Source organism: Heterodontus francisci, chromosome 19, assembly GCF_036365525.1.
Source record: "Heterodontus francisci isolate sHetFra1 chromosome 19, sHetFra1.hap1, whole genome shotgun sequence".
Taxonomy (NCBI): domain Eukaryota; kingdom Metazoa; phylum Chordata; class Chondrichthyes; order Heterodontiformes; family Heterodontidae; genus Heterodontus; species Heterodontus francisci.
The window spans coordinates 74,864,147-74,891,601 of record NC_090389.1 but is presented as its reverse complement, the minus strand read 5'-3'; the positions used below and the strand labels follow the sequence as shown (position 1 = coordinate 74,891,601).

Genomic DNA, 27,455 nt, shown 5'->3' with positions numbered 1-27,455 from the left:
ACTTATGCTGGATACCAGATGCCAGTAGATGTTTTCTGCTTCAGCACCTCCAGTCAGCATACAGGGCTAGAAAAAATGCAGATCTACGTTGCTCCTTATGGTGCAGCATGGGCTGGTCCTTTTGAAAGATGGCTCCCCGGTGAGAGTGGAGACCTAAAATTATGGGAAGAGCCAGAGCAGGGACATAAACATTTGGAGGTCACATTATCTCCTTGTTAGGGAGGGGGAATAGAGAAAAGAGTATTTTTATAGAAAGTACGTCCCATTGCACATATAATTATCTCCACATTAACTTAGAATTTGTTTAACTGAAAATTGGAGTAGGGTTAGAGGAAATTGTAAACCTCAAGACAAAATATAGGGTCATATCAATGATGAGTTCAGAAAGGAAGCACAGCAAGTCACTGTAGAATTGAGGAGGCCAAAAGAAACAACATTTACTATGGAAGAAGAAATGTGTTAGCAATACCTCCAAAGTTACTAGGTGGTTTTCCTTTTCAGATTTTCAAAACAGGTCAGTAACCCACCCCTGCTGTAATTCTTCAGCACTGTTACAATATAGACGCCAGGCTGAGGGCTTTACTCATGCAAGCCCTCTGTCCAGAGAAGAAGGAATGTTAACTTTAAGACAATAACCATACAGAATATGCACAATACATTTATTAGCTAAACTGCCAAATAAAGGTTAGCAATCTGAGACAGTATGCTACCACAATCATGCTGGAGCTTCAATGTGCTGGACCACTGGGTGGTGGAACTCAGGAACAGTAATTCAGCTGTCTACATAGTGCCTTTCTAAATTTGCTGACATAACAAAGATTAAACTTCAGAAAATAATCCTTGGTATAAAACTCTTCAGAGCATTATGAGGATACAATAAAGCAAGCCCTTTCTAAATCTGAGACGTCATTGTCTGTAGGCATTGAGGAAAGGCTATATGCTTCCTCATGAGGTTATGGCGATGAAAACAAAATTAACAATGACTGAGACTATGTTACATGTTTGGAACACTAGGAGTGTGGATAAAGAGTGAATAACTTGCATGCTCATTCAAGCCCCAAGTGCATCTTATAACCTCAGTCAATTTACTTGTTAATGCACAGGTTTAAAGTTAACTTTTACATACATTTACTATTCCAATTTAGATGTTCTATCACTGCTGCAATTGTTGGTTATAAGGTTATCTGTGCTGTTCCTCATCAAGCAACAAGGGGAGTCTTTTTTTCCATCAAGATGCTATAATAGTTTGTTAGCTATTGAAAAGCACTAGTATATTTGAACCCAGAACCCAAATTCTGTGGCACGCCTTCAAGTAGATATTACCCTATATATCCTCAGTAGCGGATGGAAGCACACTAACCTTCTTTCAGGAACAGCCAAGGGGCTACTACTCCCTGTTCTCAGAAAGTTATTTTCCGATTGATAGAACGATGGCCTAGCATCAGATATACCAGGTTGCAAGAACCGGTCTTCTGGTTGGTTAGGCAAGTGAGGTTTATTCCACACAATAGTCTGTGGTGATGATGTTCGGCCTCTTCTCCTGGAATTCAATGAAAGCAAATAAAATTGTAGATGAATGGAAATGTTTTTCTTTTTTTTTTACAAATCCAGAAGTCCACATGCTGATGGCATTAGAACGATGGTAAATTGTCTGATGAATGCATTTTTGTGACAATGCTCCAAGCAGTTTGTTTGAGCAGCCTTGGCCTTAAAATGAATAAAGTTCAACTTGGAATAAATATTAAACAAACCCAATTACTTTCACATCTCAGAATTTTCTTAAAGATCCAGAATCGGGTGGAGAAAACGTACCTCCCGGTTATGAAAACGCTACTTGTCAAATGGGAAATATTAATTCTATCAATTGGAACTTTGCCTTAGACTTTTGCTGGAAATTCTTACTAATAACGTCTTGTAAAAAGAGTAACCTGGCAAACAAGATGGCCACAAAAATTCGCATGTGAAACACTGAAGGATTAGACAAGAGACAACCCAGCCAGAATAGTGGGGCGCTCTCTGATTAAATTACCTAAAATGGCTTTGTCAACATGGTCAACAGCCTTCGATGCCCATTGACTTTGAAAGAGCCAACCCCCTCCAAGTGTGACTGAGACAACAGACAGTCTATGAGAAGCCATCAAGGAGGCAGCTCTCACTCTCTCCAATACAGATTCAGAGAAGCAAAAACAAGAAATGCTGGATTCACTCAGCAGGTCTGGCAGCATCTGTGGAAAGAGAAGCAGAGTTAACGTTTCGGGTCAGTGACCCTTCTTCGGAACTGACAAATATTAGAAAAGTCACAGATTATAAACAAGTGAGGTGGGGGTTGGGCAAGAGATAACAAAGGAGAAGGTGCAGATTGGACCAGGCCACATAGCTGACCAAAAGGTCACGGAGCAAAGGCAAACAATATGTTAATGCTGTGTTGAAAGACAAAGCATTAGTACAGATTAGGTGTGAATATACTGAATATTGAACAGCAGCAAGTGCAAACCTGAAGAAAAACAACCTGAAAAAAAGTGGGTAAGCAAACTGAACAAACTAAGATGAAATGAAATAAATGCAAAAAAAGATTGTAAAAAATGTAAAAAGGAATGTAAAAAAAAAGGAAGAAAAAATAACTAAAAATGACAGTAAAGTGGGGGACTGTCATGCTCTGAAATTATTGAACTCAATGTTCAGTCCGGCAGGCTGTAGTGTGCCTAATCGGTAGATGAGATGCTGTTCCTCGAGCTTGCGTTGATGTTCACTGGAACACTGCAGCAATCCCAGGACAGAGATGTGAGCATGAGAGCAGGGGGGAGTGTTGAAATGGCAAGCAACCGGAAGCTCAGGGTCCTGCTTGCGGACTGAGCGGAGATGTTCCGCAAAGCGGTCACCCAGTCTGCGCTTGGTCTCCCCAATGTAGAGGAGACCACACTGTGAGCAGCGAATACAGTATACTACATTGAAAGAAGTACAAGTAAATCGCTGCTTCACCTGAAAGGAGTGTTTGGGGCCTGGGATAGTGAGGAGAGAGGAGGTAAATGGGCAGGTATTACACCTCCTGCGATTGCAAGGGAAGGTGCCCTGGGACGGGGATGAGGTGGTGGGGGTAATGGAGGAGTGGACCAGGGTCCAGGGTCCACTCCTCCATTACCCCCACCACCTCGTCCCCGTCCCAGGGCACCTTCCCTTGCAATCGCAGGAGGTGTAATACCTGCCCATTTACCTCCTCTCTCCTCACTATCCCAGGCCCCAAACACTCCTTTCAGGTGAAGCAGTGATTTACTTGTACTTCTTTCAATGTAGTATACTATATTCGCTGCTCACAGTGTGGTCTCCTCTACATTGGGGAGACCAAGCGCAGACTGGGTGACCGCTTTGCGGAACATCTCCGCTCAGTCCGCAAGCAGGACCCTGAGCTTCCGGTTGCTTGCCATTTCAACACTCCCCCCTGCTCTCATGCTCACATCTCTGTCCTGGGATTGCTGCAGTGTTCCAGTGAACATCAACGCAAGCTCGAGGAACAGCATCTCATCTACCAATTAGGCACACTACAGCCTGCCGGACTGAACATTGAGTTCAATAATTTCAGAGCATGACAGCCCCCCACTTTACTTTCATTTTTAGTCATTTTTAGTTATTTTTTGTTCCTTTTTTTTTGCATTCCTTTTTACATTTTTTACAATCTTTTTTTGCATTTATTTCATTTCATCTTAGTTTGTTCAGTTTGTTTACCCACTGTTTTTTTCAGGTTGTTTTTCTTCAGGTTTGCACTTGCTGCTGTTCAATATTCAGTATATTCACACCTAATCTGTACTAATGCTTTGTCTTTCAACACAGCATTAACATATTGTTTGCCTTTGCTCCGTGACCTTTTGGTCAGCTATGTGGCCTGGTCCAATCTGCACCTTCTCCTTTGTTATCTCTTGCCTAACCCCCACCTCACTTGTTTATAATCTGTGACTTTTCTAATATTTGTCAGTTCCGAAGAAGGGTCACTGACCCGAAACGTTAACTCTGCTTCTCTTTCCACAGATGCTGCCAGACCTGCTGGAGTGAATCCAGCATTTCTTGTTTTTGTTTCAGATTTCCAGCATCCGCAGTATTTTGCTTTCAGATTCAGAGAAGGTCTGGCTGCAACTGCTAAAGCCTCAAACCTACAGACCAGCACAGCCAACAACTCGGGGACAAGGATCAAACCCCCTCTTTTGCCTTCCAAAGCCTGAGAAGCAGATCTACAACTTTGCATGTGGCCTAATGAGGACTTCAGGACGACAATTTCAACTAAGAACTCTGGGACGGCTGAACTGTATTTAAATTCCATTTATTACAGACGCTACTCCAACCACCCAACTCTGTTTATCCCTCTGTAATCTATTTGCGTGTGTGTATGGCTCTTCTGTGAATGTGGGCATGGATGCGTAGCATAGTTTAGTAATTTTAACTGGTTTAATGTGTTAAGGATAATAAACTTAGATCTTTCTTGTTTAAACTCAAGAAAACCTGTCTGATTGGTTCATTTGCAATGATATTAGAGGAACAGGAGCAAGCACTCACTGAGGTGGTAAATTCAATCACTGTTTTTTAAAAAAATGGATAAACCCTGTTGCGGTCAAAGCAGAGAAGGGGTTAAAGGGGAGCCTGAGGCCCCTTCCTCACCTGGTCGTAACAGAAATTTGGGTGCTCTAGTCCGGCATTGTAACCCACAGACAAATGAGAAATTGGAAGTGGGAAGCCAAATTGATTTCTATCAAAAAAAAACTTCAATACAGATTTTCTTGTAGTTTTAGTTGCCAGAATACCAACATGTCCGCATCAGATGCCAATTCCTTCCCAAGCGAGGGTAAAGTAACTTGGGATTAGTTAAAGGCACAATCTATGGAAGAGTTGAGAAATGTAGCTGGGCAGTGTGGGACTACTTTCCATGCAAAAACGAAGAAATCCGAAATCTTGAGGTCAACCATTTTTCACTTGAACCTGAAGACTCAGAGAAAGGGTTGGATTTGGACAGAGACAGGGTAATATTAGCAAAAATACAACTGTAGCAGAAGGAACTTAAATTGGAAGATAGGGAAAGAGAGAGAGAGAGACAGGAGTGAGAAAGAGAGAGAATTTTCCAGAAGGAGGAGGAGGAAAGGGAGTTAAATTGGTTTGAATTAGCTTGGGGGTGATAAGGTAACCCCAGTGAAAGCATGGCCAGTATGAAAGCTACACTTAACTCAGGACCATGTGCTGAGCTCTTAAAGTTCTCCCAATTGATCCCAAAGTTCAATGAGAGGGATGCGGAAGCAACTTGCTAGACAGTTAAAATGGCCGGCCGGGAGCTAGGCACTACTGCTACAAAAGCAAGCTAACAGGAAAAGGATATGAGGTTTATTCACTGTTGCCAGATGAGAGTTCATTAAATTATGAATTGACTAAAAATGCTCGGGGCGTATGAGCTAATACCAGAAGCATACCGCCAGAAATTCCGAATCCTCCGGAAACAGCCTGATCAAACATACCTCAAGTTTGAGAGAAGTAAGCTTTTGACCAAGGGTTAAGGGCCCTTAAAGTACAGCCCACATATGAAAACCTCAGAGAGGTGATTCTCCTTGAGGAATTCAAAAACTCTTTCCCCCTTTCTATAAAAACCCACGGAGGAACAGAAAGTTCAAAGCGCCAGGCAAGCCACAGTTCTGGCCAATGAGTTTGCTCTTACACACAAGTCCGTATCCCAAGGAAGACTCTTCCCTAATCACCCCCACAACCCCGAAAAGGATAAGAGGTGGGAGGCTGATAGGGGCCCAAACAGTCCTGGGAGAGAAGGGAAAGCTGGACACACAGGGGACAGCCAACCCCGAAATGTTGGGAAAATTAGACCCCACACCCTCCTACGTAAATGCGGGCCAAGAAAGCACCTTACCAAGGCTGCTAGCAGCATTTACAGAAACCTGCAAGAACAAAGAAAGCTCCTAAAAAGGCAGAGAAACCGTGAGGGAGACGCCTCACCTAGTCAAAGTGCCTCAGGGGAGTGCAATGGAATCTGGACAGATACCTGTGTGTGGGAATGTCCCAGAGGACATAGGGGAGATTAGCAAAGAGACCCTCCCATTGTAAAGAGAAAAGAGAAACAAAAATGCCCTACAGTGAGCAGCACTTGTACGACTCACCGGAACACTCAAAAGTGAGGTCAGGGTGGATCTATCCACAGCAGAGTCCAATGATCAGGGCTCAAGCTCTAAGCTAATCAAATCCCAAAACTTCACTTCAGACTCTAGCACGAACAAAGGCCCTCAGACACCTCACAAGGGCTTAAAACCAATTCCTTGCCCAATACCACCATAGGGAAAGAAATTATCCAAGTACTGGAACCTGAAGAGTTACAATCGCATGTTGCAGTAAAAGCAGCTGAGGGGTTAAAGCTTGTGCATAAAGGAGAACTTACCCTAGATAATCATGGAAATTTGCAGACGCCAAGTTTCCCCAACAACCACATGTTTATTAAGATGTCCGACCCCAGGTTATTACAAATTGATACGAAAGAAACGTTGAACCCATTGGACAACATGTAACTGTCCCAGACCAACCTCAATGGAAAAGGGCAGTTAAAAATCAGCATGGCTGTTGCAGAGAAAAAAAGACAATCTGCAACAATTTAAATGTGTTTTCCTTTGTTTCTTTGCAACTCCGATAATGAAATGCTCCCATTGTCGCATTTCACCTGCGTGGTACGGTGTTATAACATTGCTTGCCAAATGGGAAATATTAATTCTATCAATTGGAACTTTGCCGTAGACTTTTGCTGGAAATTCTTACTAATAACTTCTTGTAAAAAGAGTAAACTGGCAGCCAAGATGGCCTAAAATTTGCATGTGAAACACTGAAGGATTAGACTGATTCAACCCAGCCAGAACAATGGGGTGCTCTCTGACTATATTACCCAAAATGGCTTTGTCAACACGGTCGTCAAGAGTCTTCGATGCCCATTGACTTTGAAAGAGCCAATCCTCTCCAAGTGTGACTGAGAAAGCAGACAGTAACTGAGAAGCCATCAAGGAGGCAGCTCACTCTCTCTCCAATACAGATCCAGAGAAGGCCTGGCTGTAACTGCTAAAGCCTCAAACCTACAGGCTAGCATAGCCAACAACTCGCGGACAAGGATCAAACCCTCTCTTCTGCTTTCCAAAGCCTAAGAAGCAAACCTACAACCGTGCACGTGGCCTTGCGAGGATTTCAGGACGACAATTTCAACAATGAGCTCTGGGACTGCTGAACAGTATTTAAATTTCATTTATTGCAGACTCTACTCCAACCATCCAACTCTGTTTTTCCCTCTGTAATCTATTTGCATGTGCATGTGGCTCTTATGTGAATGTGGGCATGGATGCACAGCATATTTTAAATTTTAACCGGTTTAGAGTGTTAAGGATAATAAACTTATTTCTCTCTTGTGAACTCAAGTAAACCTGTCTGATTGGTTCATTTGCAATTATATTAGAGGAATAGGAGCCAGCGCTCACTGAGGTGGTAAGTTCAATCACTGTGTTTTTAAAAAAAAGGATAAACCCTGTTGTGGGCAAAGCAGAGAAGGGGCGAAAGGGGAGCCCCAAGGTCCCTTCCTCACCTGGTCGCACAACCCCAACACCACCAGTTACTGTGGGGTCTTATTCTTGAGTTCCTTACAGCATGTTTATACCTAGCAACAATGAGCAGGCTTCAACAGAATTCACTGCACACAAGTACTTTGGGATGTTTGGGCTATGTGATAAGGTGCTATATAAAATCCTTTTCTTTTTCCATAAACAGCTGGCTGCAAACAGATGCAGATGATTTGACCTCATTTGTCACTGTTGAACAAGTTATGGAAGATGAGTATCCAGCACCTCATGAACAGTCTTGCTAATGGCACAACCGCAGTGGATTAAACCATCAACCCAAAACCCTACAGGACCTGCTCCAGTGACACTTCAAGGAGCTAAAAGCTTTTCATTGCGCAGTTTAAAACTTTCCAGTAAGGCTAAATGGGTCAAGACCTTATACAGGTGACACCCATCATGCCTGACTCAACTACTAATGTTGTTTTTTATTTATGGTGTATTCCATACTGTTCCATCCTCTTGGATAAGGGTGACTGCAAAATAATAGGCAGCCCAGAACATCACACGCTCCCCACTGCAGGAAGATACTTGGCAGTAAATGTCCTTACGCAGGAGCTGGTGAAAGTTTTCTGAAAGCCACACTGCAGATGGAGAAACCACTAATTTGTGTCCGCAAGTGGGTGCAAGGTATTAATTTTAATTTACAAAAATACATTTTAATATAGAAAATAAATGATTTTGGAAAGAAGCAAACTTGCTAGCACTGAGGCATCAAAGACTAAATATGAAATAAAAGCAAGAATGTATGACTGGAAAGGTATACTAAAATAATATAATAAAGTGGTGGGGGGGGATGTAAAGGAGCGAGCACGCAAAGAAACATGAGACTTGAGGAAATAGGAAGGAGTAAAATCAGGGTAGCTAAAAGACTAAATTAAAATCGTAATTGATTTATCCACACCAACACTGCTGCTGTCTAAAAGAATGACTTAATGATAGCACACAGCACTGTGACTAAATCTATGTAATTTTAAACAAAAGGAAACAGGGTCAGCATGAAAGCTATTTGTAGCTGCAAGACATACTCCTAGTAGAGGTTACATAACAGATCTGGGACTTGCAGAGTGACATGTCTAGTGGGTAAGTAGATATTATGCTACAGTTAAACAGAGTAGATTTGATATGTGCATTTTTGCTTTTTGTTCTGCTGTGAACTTAAAAGAAATGAACATTAAAAGATAGTCCATCACCAGTCCTTTTTTTCCAAAAAGGTCAATTACAGTAAATGCTTGAAATGACCTTTTGTCATTCACCTGAAAGGTTAACTCTATTCCTGTTTCTACAGATGCTGCCTGACCTGTTGAGTATTTCCAGCATTTTTTGTTTTTATTTCAGATTTCCAGCATCTGCAGTATTTTCCTTTCATATTAGAGGTTTACTACAATGTTTCCTTGCTATTTTGAAATTGTCCTCGTCTACATGGTGAATCCTAATAGTCATAGAGAGATACAGCACTGAAACAGGCCCTTCGGCCCACCGAGTCTGCGCCAACCATCAACCACCCATTTATACTAATCCTACATTAATCCCATATTTCCTACCACATCCCCACCTTCCCTCAATTCTCCTACCACTTACCTACACTAGGGGCAATATACAATGGCCAATTTATATCAACCGGGTTGCTGGAGCTGTGAGGCTGATATAACTGTAGGAAAATGGCAATGTAAGAATAGCGAGCGCAAGAGAATTAAGTCCTTATGAACCATGGTTTAGTCCTCTCATCTATTTTCATGCAATAACAGTACAATTAAAGTTGTTCGAAACTTTGGCCCTCCATTTGCCACAATACCACTCATTTTCTCAAGTCCTTCACCTCAAATTTTAACGCCTGCAACCTGAATAAAACATTTACTATCTCCCATCCCAGTTGTTTCCCAGGGTACAGCCCCCACCCACAGACTGTCAAATTGAGCATATTGGCATACAACTGGTTTAACCATCTATTGCTTTTCACTGCCATATTGTCCACTACTCTAGGATTATTCTTTTTTCCCCACTACCTGTTGCTTCTTTTAAAACCTTTCCTCTCCCCACTCTGCCCTCAATTCTAGTAAGTGTGAGGAGTGCATATATGTCATTGTCACCAAGACTGCTGCCCTTTTCTATGCCTAAGACTACAACTCCAAATTCTCATCTGCTTTTCCCATTTCTACATCACTCTAATTTTTTATTTGTTCTTGGGATGTGGACATCACGGGCAAGGCCAGCATTTATTGCCCATCCCCAACTGCCTTTGAGAAGGTGGTGGTAAGCTGCCTTCCTGAACCGCTGCAGCCCATGTTACCTAGGTACACCCATAGTGTTGTTTGGGACGGAGGTCCTGGATTTTTACCCAGTGAAAGTGAAGGAATAGCGATATATTTCCAAGTCAGGATGGCGTGCGACTTGGAGGGGAATTTGCAGGTGGTGGCTTTCCCATGTGTCTGCTGCCCTGGTCCTTCTAAGAGGCAGAGATTGCGGGTTTAGAAGGTGCTGTCGCAGGAGCCTTGGCCAGTTGCTGCAGTGCATCTGGTAGATGGTACACACTGCTACCAATGTGCGCCAGTGGTGGAGGGAGTGAATGTTTAAGGTGGCGGATGGGGTGATAATCTAGCGAACTGGATGGTTTTGTCCTGGATGGTGTCGAGCTTGAGTGTTGTTAGAGCCGCACTTATCCAGGCAAGTGGAGAATATTCCATCACACTCCTCACTTGTGCTTTGTAGACGGTGGACAGGCTTTGGGGAGTCAGGAGGCAAGTTACTAATCACAGAATTCCCAGCCTCTGACCTGCTCTCGTGGCCACAGTACTTATATGGCTGGTTCAGTTAAGTTTCTTGTCAATGGTAATCCCCCAGCATGTTGATGGTGGGGGAATCAGCGATGGTAATACCACTGAATGTCAAGGGGAGATGGTTAGAAACTCTCTTGTTGGAGATGGTCATTGCCTTGTGTGGCAGGAATGTCACCCATGAGACTTAGCTCTTACTTCCTCAACTTCATTCCTACTAAGCTCCTGATCCCCCAACTTCCATTCCTGGTCCTCATGCTAGCTGACAATGTAAACGGATCCCTCTCCTCAGGCACCTTCCCCTGGCTTTCAATAGTGCCATTATTGATCTCTTCCTGAAAAAGAAACACTCTGTCAATCGGCAACCTTTCTTTCCTCTCCAATATTCTGGATTTACTTTATTCATGCCCTTAACCTTGTGTACATTGCTGTAATATTACCTCTCATATCTCCCTTGTAGCCAGCTCAGACTTCTCCAGTCGTTCCTTAGGACTCAGTCTTCCAACACAAGAGACCAGCCTCATGGTTCTTCTCTGCACTGCCTTCAGAATTTGAATGTTTCCCTTATGTTTTAGTGACCAGAAATTCATGCAGTACTTAAGGTACTGTGCACTTTGTTCACTACTTTGACTTAAATTCAACTAGGTGGTTCAACATTTTATTCTTATGGCTTTGCTGACTGCTGCTTTTTGTTGAATGAACTCATTTGGGAAGATAGGAACAAGAGTAAGCCATTCAGATCCTTGAACCTGTTCCATCATGAAAATCATTGAAGATTTAGGGGTAGTGCCAGAGGACTGCAAATGTTACACCCTGTTCAAAAAACAGGAGAGGGTTAAACTCGCCGACTACTGACTAGTCAGCCGAACGTCAGTGGCAGAGAAAATTTTAGAGCCAATAATCAGGATCAAAATTAATTGGCATTTAGAAAAGTATGGGCGAATAAATGAAAGTCTGCACAGATTTATCAATGGCAAATCGTGTTTGACTAACTTAATGAAGTTCTTTGAAGTAACAGAAAGGGTTGATGAGGATAATGGACTATGAAAAGGCATTCGATAAACTTCATGTAATAGCATTATCATCAAAATTAAAGCCCAAGGGATTAAAAGGGACAGTGGCAGTGTGGATACAAAGTTTACTAAGGGAGAGAAAACAGAGTAGTGGTGAGCGATTGTTTTTAAGATTGGAAGTATACAGTGGTGTTCCCCAGGGGTCTGCAATAGGATCACTGCTCTTTTTGATACAGATTAATAACCTGAACTTCAGTATACAGGGCATTTCTAAGTTTGCTGATTATACAAAACTTGGAAAAGTAGTAAACTCTGAGGAAGATAGTATCACACTTCAGGAGGACGTAGCCAGACTGGTAAAATGGGCAGAGAAGTGGTAGATGAAATTTAATGTAGAGAAGTGTGAAGTTTGGTAGAAAGAATGAGGAAAAGCATTATGAACTAAATGGTACAATTTTAAAATGGGTGGGAGAGGAACAGAAAGATCTGAGGGTTTATCTACGTAAATCTTCAAAGGTGTCCAGACAGATTGAGAAGGCTGTTGAAAAAGCATATGGGATCCTTGGCATATTAACAGAGGAATAGAGTACAAAAGTAAGAAAATTATGTTAAATACTGGTTAGGCCTCAACTATTCAGTTCTGAGCAACACACTTTAGGAAGTGCATCAATTCCTTGAAGAGGGTCCTTGAAGAGACTTATTGGAATGGTAGCAGAAATGAGGGACTTCGGTTATGTGGAGAGACTGGAGAAGCTGCTGCTGTTCTCTACAACAAAGAAGGTGAAGAGGAGATTTGATCTTAGTCTTAGGTGAAAAAGTACTTCCAGATTTCACTATTCAATGGCCTAGTTCTAATTTTAAGATTACACCCCCTTGTTCAGGATTCCCCCAACCAAAGGAAGCAACTTCTCAGTATCTACCTAATCAAATCTCTTTGCCATTTTAACTCCTCAACCTTCTAAACTCAAGGGAATAAAAGTCAAGTTTATGCAACCTAGAATCACAGCGTGGAATGGTTACAGCACAGGAGACCATTCGGTCCACCATGTTCATGCCAGCTGTCTGCAAGAGCAAGTTAGCTAGTCCCACTAGGTGGGTGTAAAATTCCGGCCAGTATCCTTAGTTGGGTATGGCCAAGACTCGGCACAACTTGAGCATGACTTCCTCTCTTGAATTACAACTCCCCTAGAGGTGAAGGCCAACATTTCATTAGCCTTTTTGATTACGTTTTGCACCTATGCATTAACTTTTAGTGATCTGTGTACACCTAATTCTCTTTGCCCCTCCACGTCTCCTAATCTCTTACCTTCAAGAGAATATTCTGATTTGTCAAATTGAATGGCAGAGCAGGGTCAAAGGACTGAATGGCCTATTCCTGTTCCTATGACCTCCTTTCTCACATCTAATATAAAATCCAATCATATTATGATCAGTATTTGCAAGATGCTCGCTTATAGTTAGATTGTAACTAATTCTGTTTCATTACTCATCACATATCCAGTATGGCCTGTTCCCTTGTCAGTTCTAAAACACATTGGGGTTATTTTGGTGAAAGGGTGAAAACAGGTGCTAAGTGAGTGCTGTGATAATAAGGCATGCCTGTTTGAAATTCTGGTTTTAGCCTGTGGTTTGGGAGATAATTGATAATCACTATCATTGTAAACTTGCCTGGAGGCACTAAACAGACAACTGCAGGTTTAGCACTTAAATGCTGATTAGAAGCAATTTTTGTGAAGCAGTATATGTTGCCTCTATGCACCCACTAATACTGACGGTGTGGAGTGCACTGGCTGACACATAACAGAACGTACCAGGATGGCTCAGATAATGAGGGAGGGCTCACATGTTCTTGGATGCGGCACCATAGGTCCTGGTGGAGGAGGTTCAGAGGAAGAATGTTCTGTACCTGCGGGCGGGGTGGGGGGAACGAAGGAGACCACCACGCTTTCCTGTCCCTCTCCCCTGCTATTGTTGATCTGCCTGGCCTCATGTCCTCCTCCCATTCCTTCTGCAGATCAAGGGGAACTCCTAATAAGATACCCACATGACAGGCAATTCCTTTCGCCTGGTGACTACTATAAGGTAGAGTAGCACAACACTCACACTCTTTAGGTGAAGTCCTCAGGAGAATTTCCAGAATAAATGTTGATAAAAGTATTGGTGAAATCTTGACAAAGTGTCCCAGAAAGTCTCCTGATGCATCTCAAACATCCTCTTGAAACCTCCAGCAGCAACCGAACAAAGAAAACTGAGCACAGCTTTAGGTAGCAATCGAAATCTTCTGCAACAACGTGTTTACTCCTGATCAGCTGGTCACTATTATGAAAGGTAGTTAATTGAAGTGCTAGCCACCAAAATGCTGTGCAACCTCTTTAATGACAATAGCAGGCAATTTAATTGCCAACGCCCAACGATCCTCTGGGCAGCTGTCCCTGGCCCACGCTTCAACTTCTTTACCAAGATGGTATCTTGCACTAAAAGCAGGCTAAACTGACATTATAGCTCAAGATCCTATCTTGGCTACCTTGGAGGTTTTTTAGCATCTAAAGCATCCAAAGGCAGGGGTGGGGCGGGGGGGAAGAATCACAGAAAACTGTCTCAAGTACATTCTACAAATTCATTACCTTTACAACTTGAGGTGGTCTGCTATACCCAGTTTACAAGAAAATTAAAATCTCCTAATATAACCAAATTATTTTTGTTACATAAGTCCCTGATCTCTAAATTTATACTTCCCCCACCCCACCCCAACTACATCACTATTAGGAAGTCTATAGACAACTCCTTCCAGAGTCTTGCAACTTTTGCTGTTCCATAATTCTAACTAAAGTGTTTTCATTGCCCGATCACCTTTACTAAAATTAATTGGGCCGGGGGGGATTTCAACCTCCCAAATGGGTGGGTTTAGGTCAGGTGAGATGTGAAAATTAAAAAAATCACAAACCCCAACCGCCAACTTCCAGTTTTAACGGAGGCAGAACAGGCAGGGACAGAATGTGGGTAGCCAGTCTCCTCTCAAGAGGCAAGTTGATCATTTAAATATTAAGAGGCCACATGCCTCAGATTTAACCTCTCTTCCAGGCTTAACCCTAGATGGCTGGGTTTCCCAGGTTCACAGGAAACCCAGCAGCTAAAGGGAGGCGAAGACTGCATCGTGAAAGAGGCAAGAGCCTTTGCAGCATTGTCTGTGGGCCAGGAGGAACAGGAGTGCTTCCTCCCAACTTAACAAACTTACCTACCTACCATCTAACACCCTGAATGATCAGACCCTTCCCCACAATTGTAGAATCCCTTCCCCCCCACTTGCAATCAGACACCTCACTGTGCGCTCGCCAACCTTCCCCCCACCCCTCCCTGTGCGATCAGACCCTCCCCATAGGATGGCCGTTAGCGTACCTCCTCCGCCTGTTCACAAAACCCACACCAGTCAAGCTCAAGGCCATTCTTTCTACTCGAGTAACTGTGTCTTTTATCTATATCGTTATTGTCCTTTCTTTCCAAATTTCCTTGTCCTTTCTAAAGATCCGTAGCTTGGAATACTTAGCTCACAATCACGCTCAAGTTATAGCCAGGCCTCTATAACGGCTGCTACGTCATATCCTTTGAGCTGAATTTGTGCTCATTACTCACTTGTTTTATTTCTTATGCTACCTGCATTTGTGTCTGGAATCTTTATCTGGGTAACTGTTCCAACTCTGCCCATATTTCCTGATTCTTTTTATTTACAGTGTGGATTTTCCCCTTCCATCACCACCTCCCACCCCTGCCATCTAGTTTAAATTTTTCCCCACTGCCCTATTTACTGTTTATGCAAAGATGCAGGTGCCTCTTTAGTTTAGGTGAAGGCCATCCCTTATATACATATAGCCTTTTCTGGGTCCAAAAGTGGTCCCAGTGTCCCAGGAATTTGAAACCCTCCTTTCCACACCAACCTTCCAGCCACGTAGTGACAATCCTAATCTTTCTCTTCCTGCCTTATCGACTGCATGGCACTGGGAATGATTCAGAGATTACTACACTGGAGATTCAGTTTAGTTGTTAAGTCTCCTAGGACCCCCAACTTTCTTTCGGCTTCATCTTTAGGTACTTCAACACCATAAAGGAAGTAAGTGGTGCTCATACATTTGTGAAACACGAAAAAAGCTAAAAGCAGTGATTAAGATAGTGGAAATCCTGCAAATACTCAATTACTAATGGTAATCGAACTGAAACATTAACTTTGTTTTCCTTTTACAGATGTTGCCTGACCTGCTGGGTATTTCCAGCATCTTCTAAATACAGGTTGCTGTTGTTTATTACCCTTTATTAGAACCCAATATTAGAATGCTCCTGGATTGCCAAATGCTATACTTTGATAAAACATTTATAATGATCTTGTTATGAGGATTTCCATTTGTGTGTTAATACCTGGATTCTATATTTTTTAAAACTGAAAAGGATTTCAGTGGACGTTGACACATCTGAAGATAACTGAACTTTATGGATGCTTTTGGAAGGAAGGCAGGATCAATGAGGTTCCTGGTTTTGACCAGTAAACAAATACTGGAACTCAGGTAATTTCAACGAAACCAGTAGGGGGTTTGACCTCAGAGCTACCCTTTTTGGGATGAGAGAATTTATGACTTGGCATGTGACTGGTATCTGGAAGATTTTAGTTTCATTTTTTGAACCGTTTAAAAGCCAGTGTGTTTGGACTAAAACAAGCAATTGGAATTAAAGGCCTGCTACCCGACCCAAACCCGACGACATGTGTCGGGTTCGGGTCGGGTCGCTCTTCCGGGTCCGGCTTTCGTACTCGGGTCGGACACACACAGTAAGTAAGTATTGCATTTTGCTCTGCTGTTAAGTGTCAAATGTTGAAAAACCTACCTGAGCTGGGAGTCCAGGACGTCAAGGAGGGAAACTCTGAATCTGCGCAGTGAGCATCTCTATGACGCCATCATGCTCATGCTGCAGCTTCCTGCAGATTCGGAGTCGCAAGGTAGGTAAAGTGAACATTCTGGTGGTCGGGTCGGGTTGGGCTTGGACTGGGTCTGGCGCGGGAAAAAATGGAGGGACTTGGGCTGGGTCAGGCTCGGGTCCAATGTGGTTCTGTCGGGTTCAGGTCGGGGTTTTTTTCCCTGAGCTGAGCAGGCCTTTAATTGGAATTTGATTTTGACATGCCTGAGATCAGAAGAACCAGAAAAGTATTACCTCTCTGTAAAGAATTCTTGCTCTTGAAAAGCAACAGCTTGTATGAAGTGGTACTGCACTTTCAAAGAAACCCTGAATTTGAAGAAATCTTGCATCTTTAAAAAAGGACTTTTGCATCGAATGAGAGAACTGACACCTGTTGCTACACCTCCAATGGAAGACCTATGTGAACCCTTCTACTGTTGAAGTTCTTTGAACGCCTGCCCATCACAGACTGTTCATCAACCTCACCTGGAAAGACTTCGAGTGGCATCCAATCATTCGACTATGGGACACATTGCTAAACCAAAGAACTTCCTTCTGGAGATCATGGCAGTCGAAGTTTTTATATACCTATGAAACAGCTGGAAACCAAAATTCCTTTTTTTCCCCGGTTAACCGGTTTTTGGATGTATGTATGTGTGCATGAGGGCTAGTGTTGGCCAGGGGCTGTAAGAAATACACAATCAGTTACAAACTGCTGGGATTGTTTGTTGACCTGTAGTAACCTGGAGCTCAGACACTGGCGTGTGCTGGTAAAAACCAGTTTGAACTAATTACTTTATGAGACAAGACAAAGGATCGACCACAGGAAAAGAGCCTTATTTGGACACGGTGTGATACTGGGGTCTTTGGGCCTGGGCCAATTAAGAGAAGATGTGAATGAGGTGAGTAGGCTTAAGCCAACCGGAAAGACACAGCTCAGAATTGGAGATAAGAGAGAGGATAAGAAGAGAGCTTTCTGGGCATAGAGCCAGCGAAGACTCCGGAGATCAACCATCGTGGAAGTGGAAGACCCTGCGTGAGCAACGCGGCGACGACGCAGAAGAGAGAGAGAACGGAACGCCTGGCCAGCGTTAACTCTCCCTTTCTCGGGTATTATCCTTAAGTTTTCTGTGACTCGGTCAGGGAAAGGTCAGAGGAACCTAGTGGATGTGCTGATGAATTCTAGCTAGTTTTGTTATTAACTGTATAACTCAGTTGGAGTTGCATGCTTTTGTCTAACTAAGTGTATTATCCTTATTCTTACATTGTACAACAACGTGAATAAAGTAAATTGATAGTTAAAGAAAGGACTGAGTTTCTTCCTCTTTGTACTAAGCCATTAACTGCAGCTGTGGATTAAGCTGGAGGGTGGCTCTCTTGTAATCCGATATCCCAAACACCCAGCCTGAGCCTGAATTAACAGGACTTCAGTCCCACGTGACGGCCAGTATCAAGCGGGTATAGGGAATAAAGGGGACAAGGGGGAGTTGACTCCGCGCCACGGTTTACACTAGAAAAAAATAAGGAGCTTTAATATCTGAATTCGTGTGTATATATATCTATTTACTTCATTATTGGTTAAGACTTGGTTTTATAACAAAGGGTTAATTTTGTTGTTTATTAAAGAAACCTGGTTGGTGTGCTTTATTCTGGGGACAAATAGAGTATCTAATTGACTGTTTCGGTAAGTGGGAAAATTTATTGATATGCTGTGACCTGTGGAGAAGTGGGACTGAATTAACAGTGCACTCCTCCCACCTTGATCGTAACAATCTTTAAACCTTGCAATATTAAACAGAACATAACCCAAAAAACAGCAATGCTATTTCCATTGTAACACAATGATATTTTGAGTAGTTCATTCATCCATCCTGCCTGCCTGCCCATCTAATTTCACTGCCGAGATATCTTGTATGTATCCCTTATAAAATCCCTTCTGATGCCAGGAACTGATCTACCTCTCCTTCCTCATTGTTATCAGAAGCAATATTGCTCGCTTTCATATCTAGCTTTTAATACAGGAGAAACTGGGCTTTCTAAATTGCAGGGATGTGAGGATGTTAATTCACTGAATCAAACAACCCATAGCATGACCCTTATTCAGTATTTAAATGGACATTGAATCTAACAAAGTTTGCACAGAATTCAAAGTCTGTGTTACTACATCCTTTAATAACTATACAGTTTACACTAGAGGTATGTTTGCTCTCACAAGAGGCCAGCAATAGCTCCCGAGTAATCCTTACCTTGGTTACAAGTTGAAGAAGAAATGTGGCTTCAAAAATACTGCCCATGTGAAAATACAATTTGTGTTTCAAGATAGGTAGGAAGAAAATGTAAATGGTAGCATTGGAAGACAAGCTGCCTATAAAAGGGTAGGAGTTGTCAGCAAAAAAAAAGAGAAAGGAAGAATGTTTTCCTTGACTGAAAAATTCATGAGTTTTTGAGTTGAGGCTGCATGCAATTTATTGATCAGAGCTCCAAGTTTCAAACCAGGATCCAAGGTGGATTTAGGGATAGTCCTGAACATTTGGTACAGCTCGAGTTGGTTAATCTGTATAATTATCAAAGTTTTGCAGAACAAAATCAACAGGCTAATGAGAAGTTTATTCAGTGTAACAATATCGCATGAAACAACTAATCAATTGATAATTTGTTCTTAATGTGCATTGCCTTTCTCACTGACAAGACAACTTCTTTGATCTAATGTATCACAAATAAATGCTGTTTGCACTTAAATTATCGAATTTAGAACTTCTGTAAGTATTTAATTTGAAAAAAGTCACAATTGATATAAAAATATCAGGGTTAATTTCCCCTGAAAATAAATGTGGAAACAATCAAAAGGCTTTAATTTGATCATAAAAGTGATTGTGTGTACCTGGCTCAGGTCCAACCTGAGTTGTAACCATGCACCAGTATTCATTAGAGTGACTGTGTATAGGCAAATCAACTTGACAGGTGAATGGTATTAACTGACTTCATATCAAAGAGGCAAAAGCATTAAAACATGATGTATCGTGTTTATTTCTATCAATTCTTCATCACAAGCAAAAATGGATACAGTTGCTGACATTAAATTACATCTGCCACTTTTCTACCCATTCCCAGCATCTTATCAATTCCCCCACTCAGCTTCTTTTCATCCTTATAATTATTTACTTTAACCCCTATTTTAATATTTTCTGCAAATTTGGGCACCACTCCTCTAGCACAACATCTTGGTCACAGCACAATTAATTTTTGTGTCAAAGTTGTCTGGATGTGTCCACTTTCTCCAGCCCTATATCCAAATTATTGACGCGCACAGTGAACATTGTGTGGTACTGCGCTATGTAGATGAGGATAGTTTCAGATTCAGATCATGTTCTCTGTTGAATTAGAAGACATCAACTAGGGATGGTGGTGAGGGGAGAGCTGCTACAGCTGGGCTTTGGAGGGATATTAGCTAATCTCTTCACTCTTAATCCCCCCCCCCCCCCCATAACTGAATATTCTGCCAATACTGTCTGCTCTCTAATTCAGATAGGTTAAATTTCCTATTGAGTGAAGTACTGCCAACTTTTTATGCCCATTGAACTAATATTAAATCACCTCTTCAGGAGGGCAGGATTAAGATAAGAAATTTGAAGAGAAGGAAAAAAAAAAATCAATAAAAGAGTCATTCATAAGAGCAGCATGGTAATCTGCATTTCCAACGTGCTGCATGGCGTGTGTTTATCCTCATGACTTCTGGCAGAGTGAGTCATAAAATCCAAGCTAGAGACCTGCATCCTTAAGGCAAAACATCAACACCAGATGCTTCTTACCAGAGAGGGAAGGAAAACTTCATACCTCTACTTGAAATAATCCTACTCTCACATATCTCTAACTGCTTCCAGGAAGAACATGTGCTTAGAGAGACCAAAAAGAGGACGGGAAGGAAGAAAAAATGCAAAGAATATGTATTAAAAAAGCATTACTTACCAGGCCACCTGTGTTGCTGGGCCTGCTGTCATTTCCAATGCCTCATAGTTGAATGTCCCTGTAGTAGTGGGAGACTCTTCCATGATGACAGAGAAATCGCTGCTCAGACTGGTGGTACTTCCTCGGTCTGTATGTGCTAACACAAATACATGTTAAGTATCAGGTTTTTTGTCATGTATGCATTATGCTGCAGGAGCTTCACCCCACAGTATGCATCATATTTGTGTGAGACCAACCTCTGATTAAGCTCACAAGAAAGTTGTGTTACAACCAGGTGAGAAAGAGGTCTAGGGTTCCCTTTCAGCCTTCACCTGGTCTTAATGTAACAGGGTTTCATTTTAAACACACTGTTTTTAGCTCCCCCTTGGTGAATCCTTGTTCACTGCTTTCCAATTAAAAGGCAAAGAAACCAGCACAAACAGGCTTTCTTAGGATTAAAGAAGAAAAGTTTAAATTTATTAAACTTAAACTCTAATTTGGTTAACGCCTACGGATATACGACGCACCCATGCCAGCATGCATACGCGATACACACATGCAAATAGAGACAGAAAAGAGAAGAAAAAATAAAGTGGAAAAGTTTGAGGCAATATCTGAAGAGTTTTTGTTATGGTTCTTCGAGTGCACTGTAGAGTCCTTGATTGTAGGTAGATCTTGCTTTTCGTTGGGACCCAGTATTCTTCTTAAACCTTGTTCGCTGTAGGAGATTTTTCTCTCTTGGGGTTCATGTGTCTTCAGTGGATTCAGAGGCTTGTGAGAAAGAGATAGGAGCAGACAGGAGAGATCTTCTCAGTCCAGGAGCAAACAGACACTCTCTCTGTGGCCAGTTCAAAAGAAAACCGTGGAACAGCCAGGTAGTCATGTGACTAGTTGGTCTAACCAGTCCTGGCCCTTGTGGATTGTATCCTCCTTCACAAGCCCTGGAATGTGCTTCCTCATCTTCGATGTCTATTAGTATGTAAATGTTTTTTTCCCAGCCGCGGCTGATATGTTTAACAAGTCATTTCCTCGCTCCAACAACAGTTAAAAATCAATGTTCATGACAAAATTGATGCGCCTCATTCTTGGCAAGTGGGGGCCTAGCATGACAGTTGCCTCAAACCTATACTCTGAAACCTGTTTCAGAGACAGTCCTCAGCCATATATGCTATCCATTCAAAAGAATTTTTAAGTGTGAATGAGGGAAACAAAGCTTTGAAGCCTGTAACCTAAATGTTTTTTTTTTTGGATTACTCTTCAGGCATACGAAGCTCTGAATAAAGATCTCGCCAGGTTCATTTCAGGGTTATCTATTAGTGGAAATCATTAGCCAGTTTCCTCATTCTCTACAGCTGAAGCCTCAGGTCCAGCCAGGTGTCTCAGACTAAAAATAAACATGGTGTTCACCTGCCAGGGTTGTTCTGTATTTTGTAGTGACCATATTTGAATATTCTAACATAGAATGGAAATCTAGTTGACTTGATCTCGATACAATCTCGAGGACTTGAGTACCTCCCTGTGTTTTAAGGCCATCTTTTCAACAGAGCTGTACATTAAAAGGAAGTATTTCTACTTTGCACTAGAGTTACATGAGCCATAGTGGGAACATCGAAAACGCAATATATAATATATATATATGTATAAACAATGCCTCTATTTACATAGCACCTCTAACGGTGGATATACTGCACTTCTGTTACCATTATATTAGCAACATAAATACTAATAGAACACATCCAATCCCCAATAGTAAGAGAAAAGATGTTTAACATCTTTTAAGTGGCACTTAAAGCCAAGCTCTTGGTGTAAAGGAAAACATTCTAACACATTGAAGCTCCCAATAAAGACAGGAGACTATCCTATTTTTCCGAATCATATTTAAACTTTGGTTCCAAAGGTGAAGAAAATTAGCAAGGCCATAATCCCTGCTGGTATTGGGTTCTCTTAGAGAAAAGATTTGCAGGGCTATGGGGAAAAGGCAGGGGAGTGGGACTAGCTGAATTGCTCTGGTAGAGAGCCAGCCTGGACACGATGGGCCAAACGGCCTCCTTCTGTGCTGTAACCATTCTATCATTACTTTTCAAGTAAACTGGAGAGAATTCCTGAAAGGAGTTCCCAAAATACTGGTTAAAAAGAACCCTGAATTCCATTTAATAAAAAAAACAGAAGTTGCCTTGCTCAGTCATTGTCACAAGTAGCCCTCAAAATCAGTGTTCTAAACACAAACTGCTCATTCACACTTTTCTATGAAACAATGGATCATTTTATACACGATTGGAGACAACATAGGTGGACAAAGGGCTTTATTATCTAATGGATCACAAGTACACATGAAACAGATGGATCTCCAATATGGATTCTTGCAGTTACTTCCTGGACTGTGTTTCTACTATTTGAGTTTTATTTCAACAAGTACATGCGTAAAATGGCCCGTTAAGAAAATGTGATTGGGGATCACAAAGCCCAGTCCCTAACTGAATATGTTTCCCTCCCATCCACAAAATTGATTTCAAGCTTTAATCACTCCATTTAGTGGTGGTGATGGTGGGGGAACACGTAGTTTCTTAACTGTTAGTATTTTACATTGGTAGATGTGGGGGTGGATTAAAGACTCAACTTTTTTTTTACATTCACTTTCTTCAATAAAAGCTTGCAGTGCCAATGTTTATCTTTTCAGACCCTATTCATATCAGGAGCGTATCACAAAGTCCTTTCATGGCAGCGAATGGATTCTGAGAGTAGAAAATGAGTTATGGATGACTCACTACAGGAGAAGTTATTGAATAATTGAACCTTCAACATATGCAGTATGAAAACCAATATATTTGTTAATAGCTATACTAGATACAGATTTTTTTATTTTTTTTTCAACAGTATATATAAGCCATGTGAGGCTGGGTTATATAATGCATCACAGGTAGGCAGATCATTACCATTTTCAAAAAGTCTGATTGCTGCAGTGATTGAAGAGAACAGCAATTCTGAGTCAGTTCTATAGATGGTAAGTACTTGTCCTTAAAACTGATCTAGCTTTTTTCACATTACTGCATGAATTTTTTTTAATAAGGTTCCTCTGTAGAATTCTAGAAACCCACTATTCAGAAATCAATGAAGTGGACTCACTGGTTGATGTAAATATTGAAATCCCCTTGCAGCAATCCATGCATGTCATCAGTGACTCTGTGATGATTCCTTTTACAAAAGGATTGCGAATTAACTCTTCCTTTTCCGGCTCTGGTCCCATTAGTCATATCACAGCAAATCCAGCAGTAAAAAACTTAAGGGTCAATTCTTTTTTCAGGATCAAGAAATTTTCAGGATCAAGAATATACCAAATATTCTAGATAATAGTCAGTCAGTACTTTGCTACTGTAATACTATTCTGCCACTAGATCCTGCCAATGCGCTACACAAATACTTGGGGAGTCTCTAGTAATACAAATTGGGCACTGCAACACTGTAATGCAACACACAGGACAGATTAAGAATACTTCAGATGTTCTGAATTAAGTCTATTCAGCATTTTGATGTTGTAACACTCCATTTCTGCCACTAGATTCCATTAGCGAACTAAGCAAATGCTTTGTAAATGTAGAAACTGGGAACTACGATACTGCATTGCAATACGCATAGGGCTCTGGCCTTGTATTTTCTTTTGACCTTATAGAAGTCCACTATGACTTGCAACATAAAGCAAAGTCCTCTATCACATTTACTACTATATCACAGCTGTAACCTGCAAGTCTATACAAGTCAAAACTTTATTTGTAACTGTACAGTTATCAAATCATTTCCGGCAGTGCACGGTGCCAAGATTGCATTACAATTAGACTCATGCACAGTACTACTGTCGGCTGTAGTAAGCTATTTCTCCTTGGGAGTTAAGAGGATATGGGGAGTAATTGTGCTCACCTAGTAGACAGAGATCTTCCATAGGAAACTCATTTTCTTTATAATGCGAGGTCTTCCTTCTGCAAGGGAAAAGTAATAAAATTACACACAGCAAGGAGGACTGGAGGTTTTATTTCTTTGCAAACGTGGCCTACAAGAATATGTTTTCATGCATCTGTTCAAAATTTATTTAATAAAGTACCACACAAAGATACCAGCAACTGGAATTAAGGGATATGTGAAAAGTTGAAAGGGATATGTTGGAAGGCAGCAAACAAAGGATAATACTAAGTCCCTTCTTTGTGGTATATTTTAATGACTTGGGCTTGAATGTAGGGATATGATCAAGAAGTTTGCAGACGATTCAAAAACTGACCAGTGGTTGATAATAAAGAAAAAAGCTGTAGTCTGCAGGAAGATGCCAATGGACCAGTCAGGTGGACGAAACAGTGGCAAATGGGGTGCGAGATAATGCATTTTGGGAAGGCTAACAAGGCTTGGGAATACACAATAAATGGCAGGATACTGAGAAATGTAGAGGAACAGAGGGACCTTGAAGTGCATGTCCACAGATCCCCAAAGATGGCAGGACAGGTAGATAAGGTGGTCAAGAAGGCATATGGGATACTTGCCTTTTTTGCCAAGACATAGAATACAAGAGCTGGGAAGTTATGGTAGAATTGTATAAAACTCTAGTTACACCACAGCTGGAGTGCAGTTGTGCAGTTCTGCGTGCAGTTCTAGTCACCGCAATATAGGAAAGATGTGATTGTACTACAGAGGGTACAGAGGAGATTTACGAGGATGCTGCCTGGATTGGAGAATGTTAGTCACGAGGAAAGATTGGATAGGTTAGAGTTGATTTCTTTGGAACAGAGAAGGCTGACGGAATGCCTAATTGAAGTATAAAATTATGAGGGGCCTAGGCAGCGTAGATAGGAAGGCCCTATTCCCCTTGATTGAGGGGTCCATTACCAGGGGGCATAGATTGAGGGTAAGAGATAAGAGGTTTAGAGGGGATTTGAGGGTAAATGTTTTCACCCAGAGGGTGGTGGGGATCTGGAACTCTCTGCCTGAAAGGGTGGTAGAGGCAGACACCTTCATAACATTTAAAAAGTACTTGGATATGCACTTGAAGAGCTGTAACCAACATGGCTACAGACCAAGAGCTGGAAAGTGGGATTAGGTTGGCTGGCTCCTTGTCAGCTGTCATGGACGTAATGGGCTGAAAGGCCTACTTCTGTGCTGTAGCTTTCTATGATATATTGTAAATGTAAGGAGGTAATGTTGAATATACAAGATGTTAGTTGGGCTCCAATTGGAGCATTGTGCACAGTTTTGGTCAGCCTAAAAGCAACAGATAAGGTGTAATGCAGGTTTACTACGATATTATTAGGGATGTGGGGTTATAGTTATGAAGGCAAACTTGAGACATGAACATTTTTCTTCATTAGAATGAAATGGTTAAAGGGTGAGATCAAGATTAAGGGCGGTTGTGATGAGGTAAATAATGAGTTTCCACTGATCGGGTAGACATTAACAAGTGGGCACAAGTTGATCAGAAAAATAATTAAAGGGAAGGTGAGAAAATAATTCTTCATTCAGGAGGGTGGTTGAATGTGAAATATGGGATTCTCTGTCACAGATCATTGTTAAAGCACATACCGCAAGTTCTTTTAAAAGGGCCAAGAAGGATACTTGAAAAAGAGGCAAAATGAAGGGTTATGGGGAATGAGCTGAATTAGATTGAATGGCTTATGTGGAGAAAAACATGACACCAGCTTATTGTGCATTAAGATTCTAGGACTCTGTGAGCAGGACTACTGTAAGTGCTCGAATTCTGGAACAGTGCATTTCTACCAGAGGACCATTCATATTTAGAAATGGCAGGTTTTCATAAAAAAAGGAATCCAAAAGTACTCCAGTTATATGGGTACATTAATAAAAACAGGATTACCACTGATCCTCCTGCCCTCTTTCTCTCTCCATCCCTGCCGGCCTGCCCCCAACCCCCCAACTCAATGAGTTTCTGGTCTCAGATAAGCTTTCCGAAAAGGCAAAAAGTGATGCAAGGAAACTGGCAAGGGAGGGAAGGAAGGTGGCTCCTTCTTTGGCACTGCTTCCCAACAATGAGCACAAGGCAATATTTAGCAGAAAATTGAGAAACCTGAAGAATTGAAAGGCTGTAAACTAAATGAGGAGCTGAAACAAATTGCCAAATTGTTAAGATTTTTTTTAAATTGTGAAAGTCAACTTCAGGTGCTGTATGACAGCTACCTGAATCCTGGGTATAACCTACAAAACAGTAGAAATTAAGAGAAGGGGTGAGGAGATCAGAGAGAAAGAATAAAGGCAGCAAAACAAAAGTGTGCAAGATGCAATAGTATTAAAAAAATCATCTGGAGACAACATTTTTTCTATTTATGTTATGGAAATATTTAAAAAGACCAGCTTCAGTAAAGTTAGAAGATAGCTCCCTACTTTAGGCTATTTTATTTCTATGAAACCCATGGTTTAAGAGTATCACAAAGAATTTTGGGGACTAGAGGCTCAAGATTTACCATCTGAGACACTAGCAGAAAGCACTCCTCTGTTGGATGGGTCAATAGAAGAAATAAATTACTAGCTAAGTTGTACAGCAGATGTTGTATTATTAAATATTTATCTCTTGTTGCCATTGCATTACAACCACTGAGTGGCGATATATCCAGACTCTCTCCCCTCCCGACCTGCTTTATTCTGGTCTAATTTGTGCATAAATTTCTACTGAGATCTCTTCTCTGTAAATTTAATGTATGATAGCAGCAACTGGAAGCTAAAACCCCGCACCTCTCTCCCAAATTTTTTCCAAGTCTTCTACCTTCTGTTCAACCTCTTCCGAGATTGCATATAGTTGCTCCTAATATTGCTATACATTTGGCTGTCTGATGATGCATTTTTTCGGTGAGGCAAGATGGTTTTCAGGCTTTCCTTTCCGTCCCCGAGGTGGAATGTTCTGTTCACACAAGGTAAGCAACAGTCTTGCTGAGAATCAACAATTTACACCTTTTAACATAACAAGCATCCCAAGGCACTTTGGCCAGCAAGAAAACAGATGCCAGGTAGTAATAAAAGAGCTGGAAGAGAAAACTAAAGATACAACCAAAGGTTATGCAACAACTTTTAAAGGCAGGAAGGGAAGTAGCAAGGCAAAGCGATTTAGGGAAAGAGTTCCAGAGAATAGGGCAAAGGAGGAATGGTGGAGGGCAGCACAGTACCACAGGCTGGAGTTG

At 41.6% G+C, this 27,455-nt stretch overlaps 1 protein-coding gene across 4 annotated transcripts in view; it reads right to left on the bottom strand.

Moving 5' to 3' along the window:
- mtmr14 (myotubularin related protein 14) overlaps positions 1–27,455 on the bottom strand; it is a 97,706-nt gene that overhangs the window by 10,615 nt on the left and 59,636 nt on the right. Inside the window, exons 15-18 of one of the 4 annotated variants that reach the window (XM_068052000.1) lie at positions 27,044–27,178; positions 24,205–24,263; positions 20,314–20,449; positions 1,361–1,540 (exon numbers count right to left, since the gene is read on the bottom strand). In XM_068052000.1, coding sequence (XP_067908101.1) covers positions 1,361–1,540; positions 20,314–20,449; positions 24,205–24,263; positions 27,044–27,178 — 510 coding nt within the window. The remainder of the gene's footprint in view (positions 1–1,360; positions 1,541–20,313; positions 20,450–24,204; positions 24,264–27,043; positions 27,179–27,455) is intronic. The other 3 variants (XM_068052001.1, XM_068052002.1, XM_068052003.1) reach the window with 3 other exon arrangements.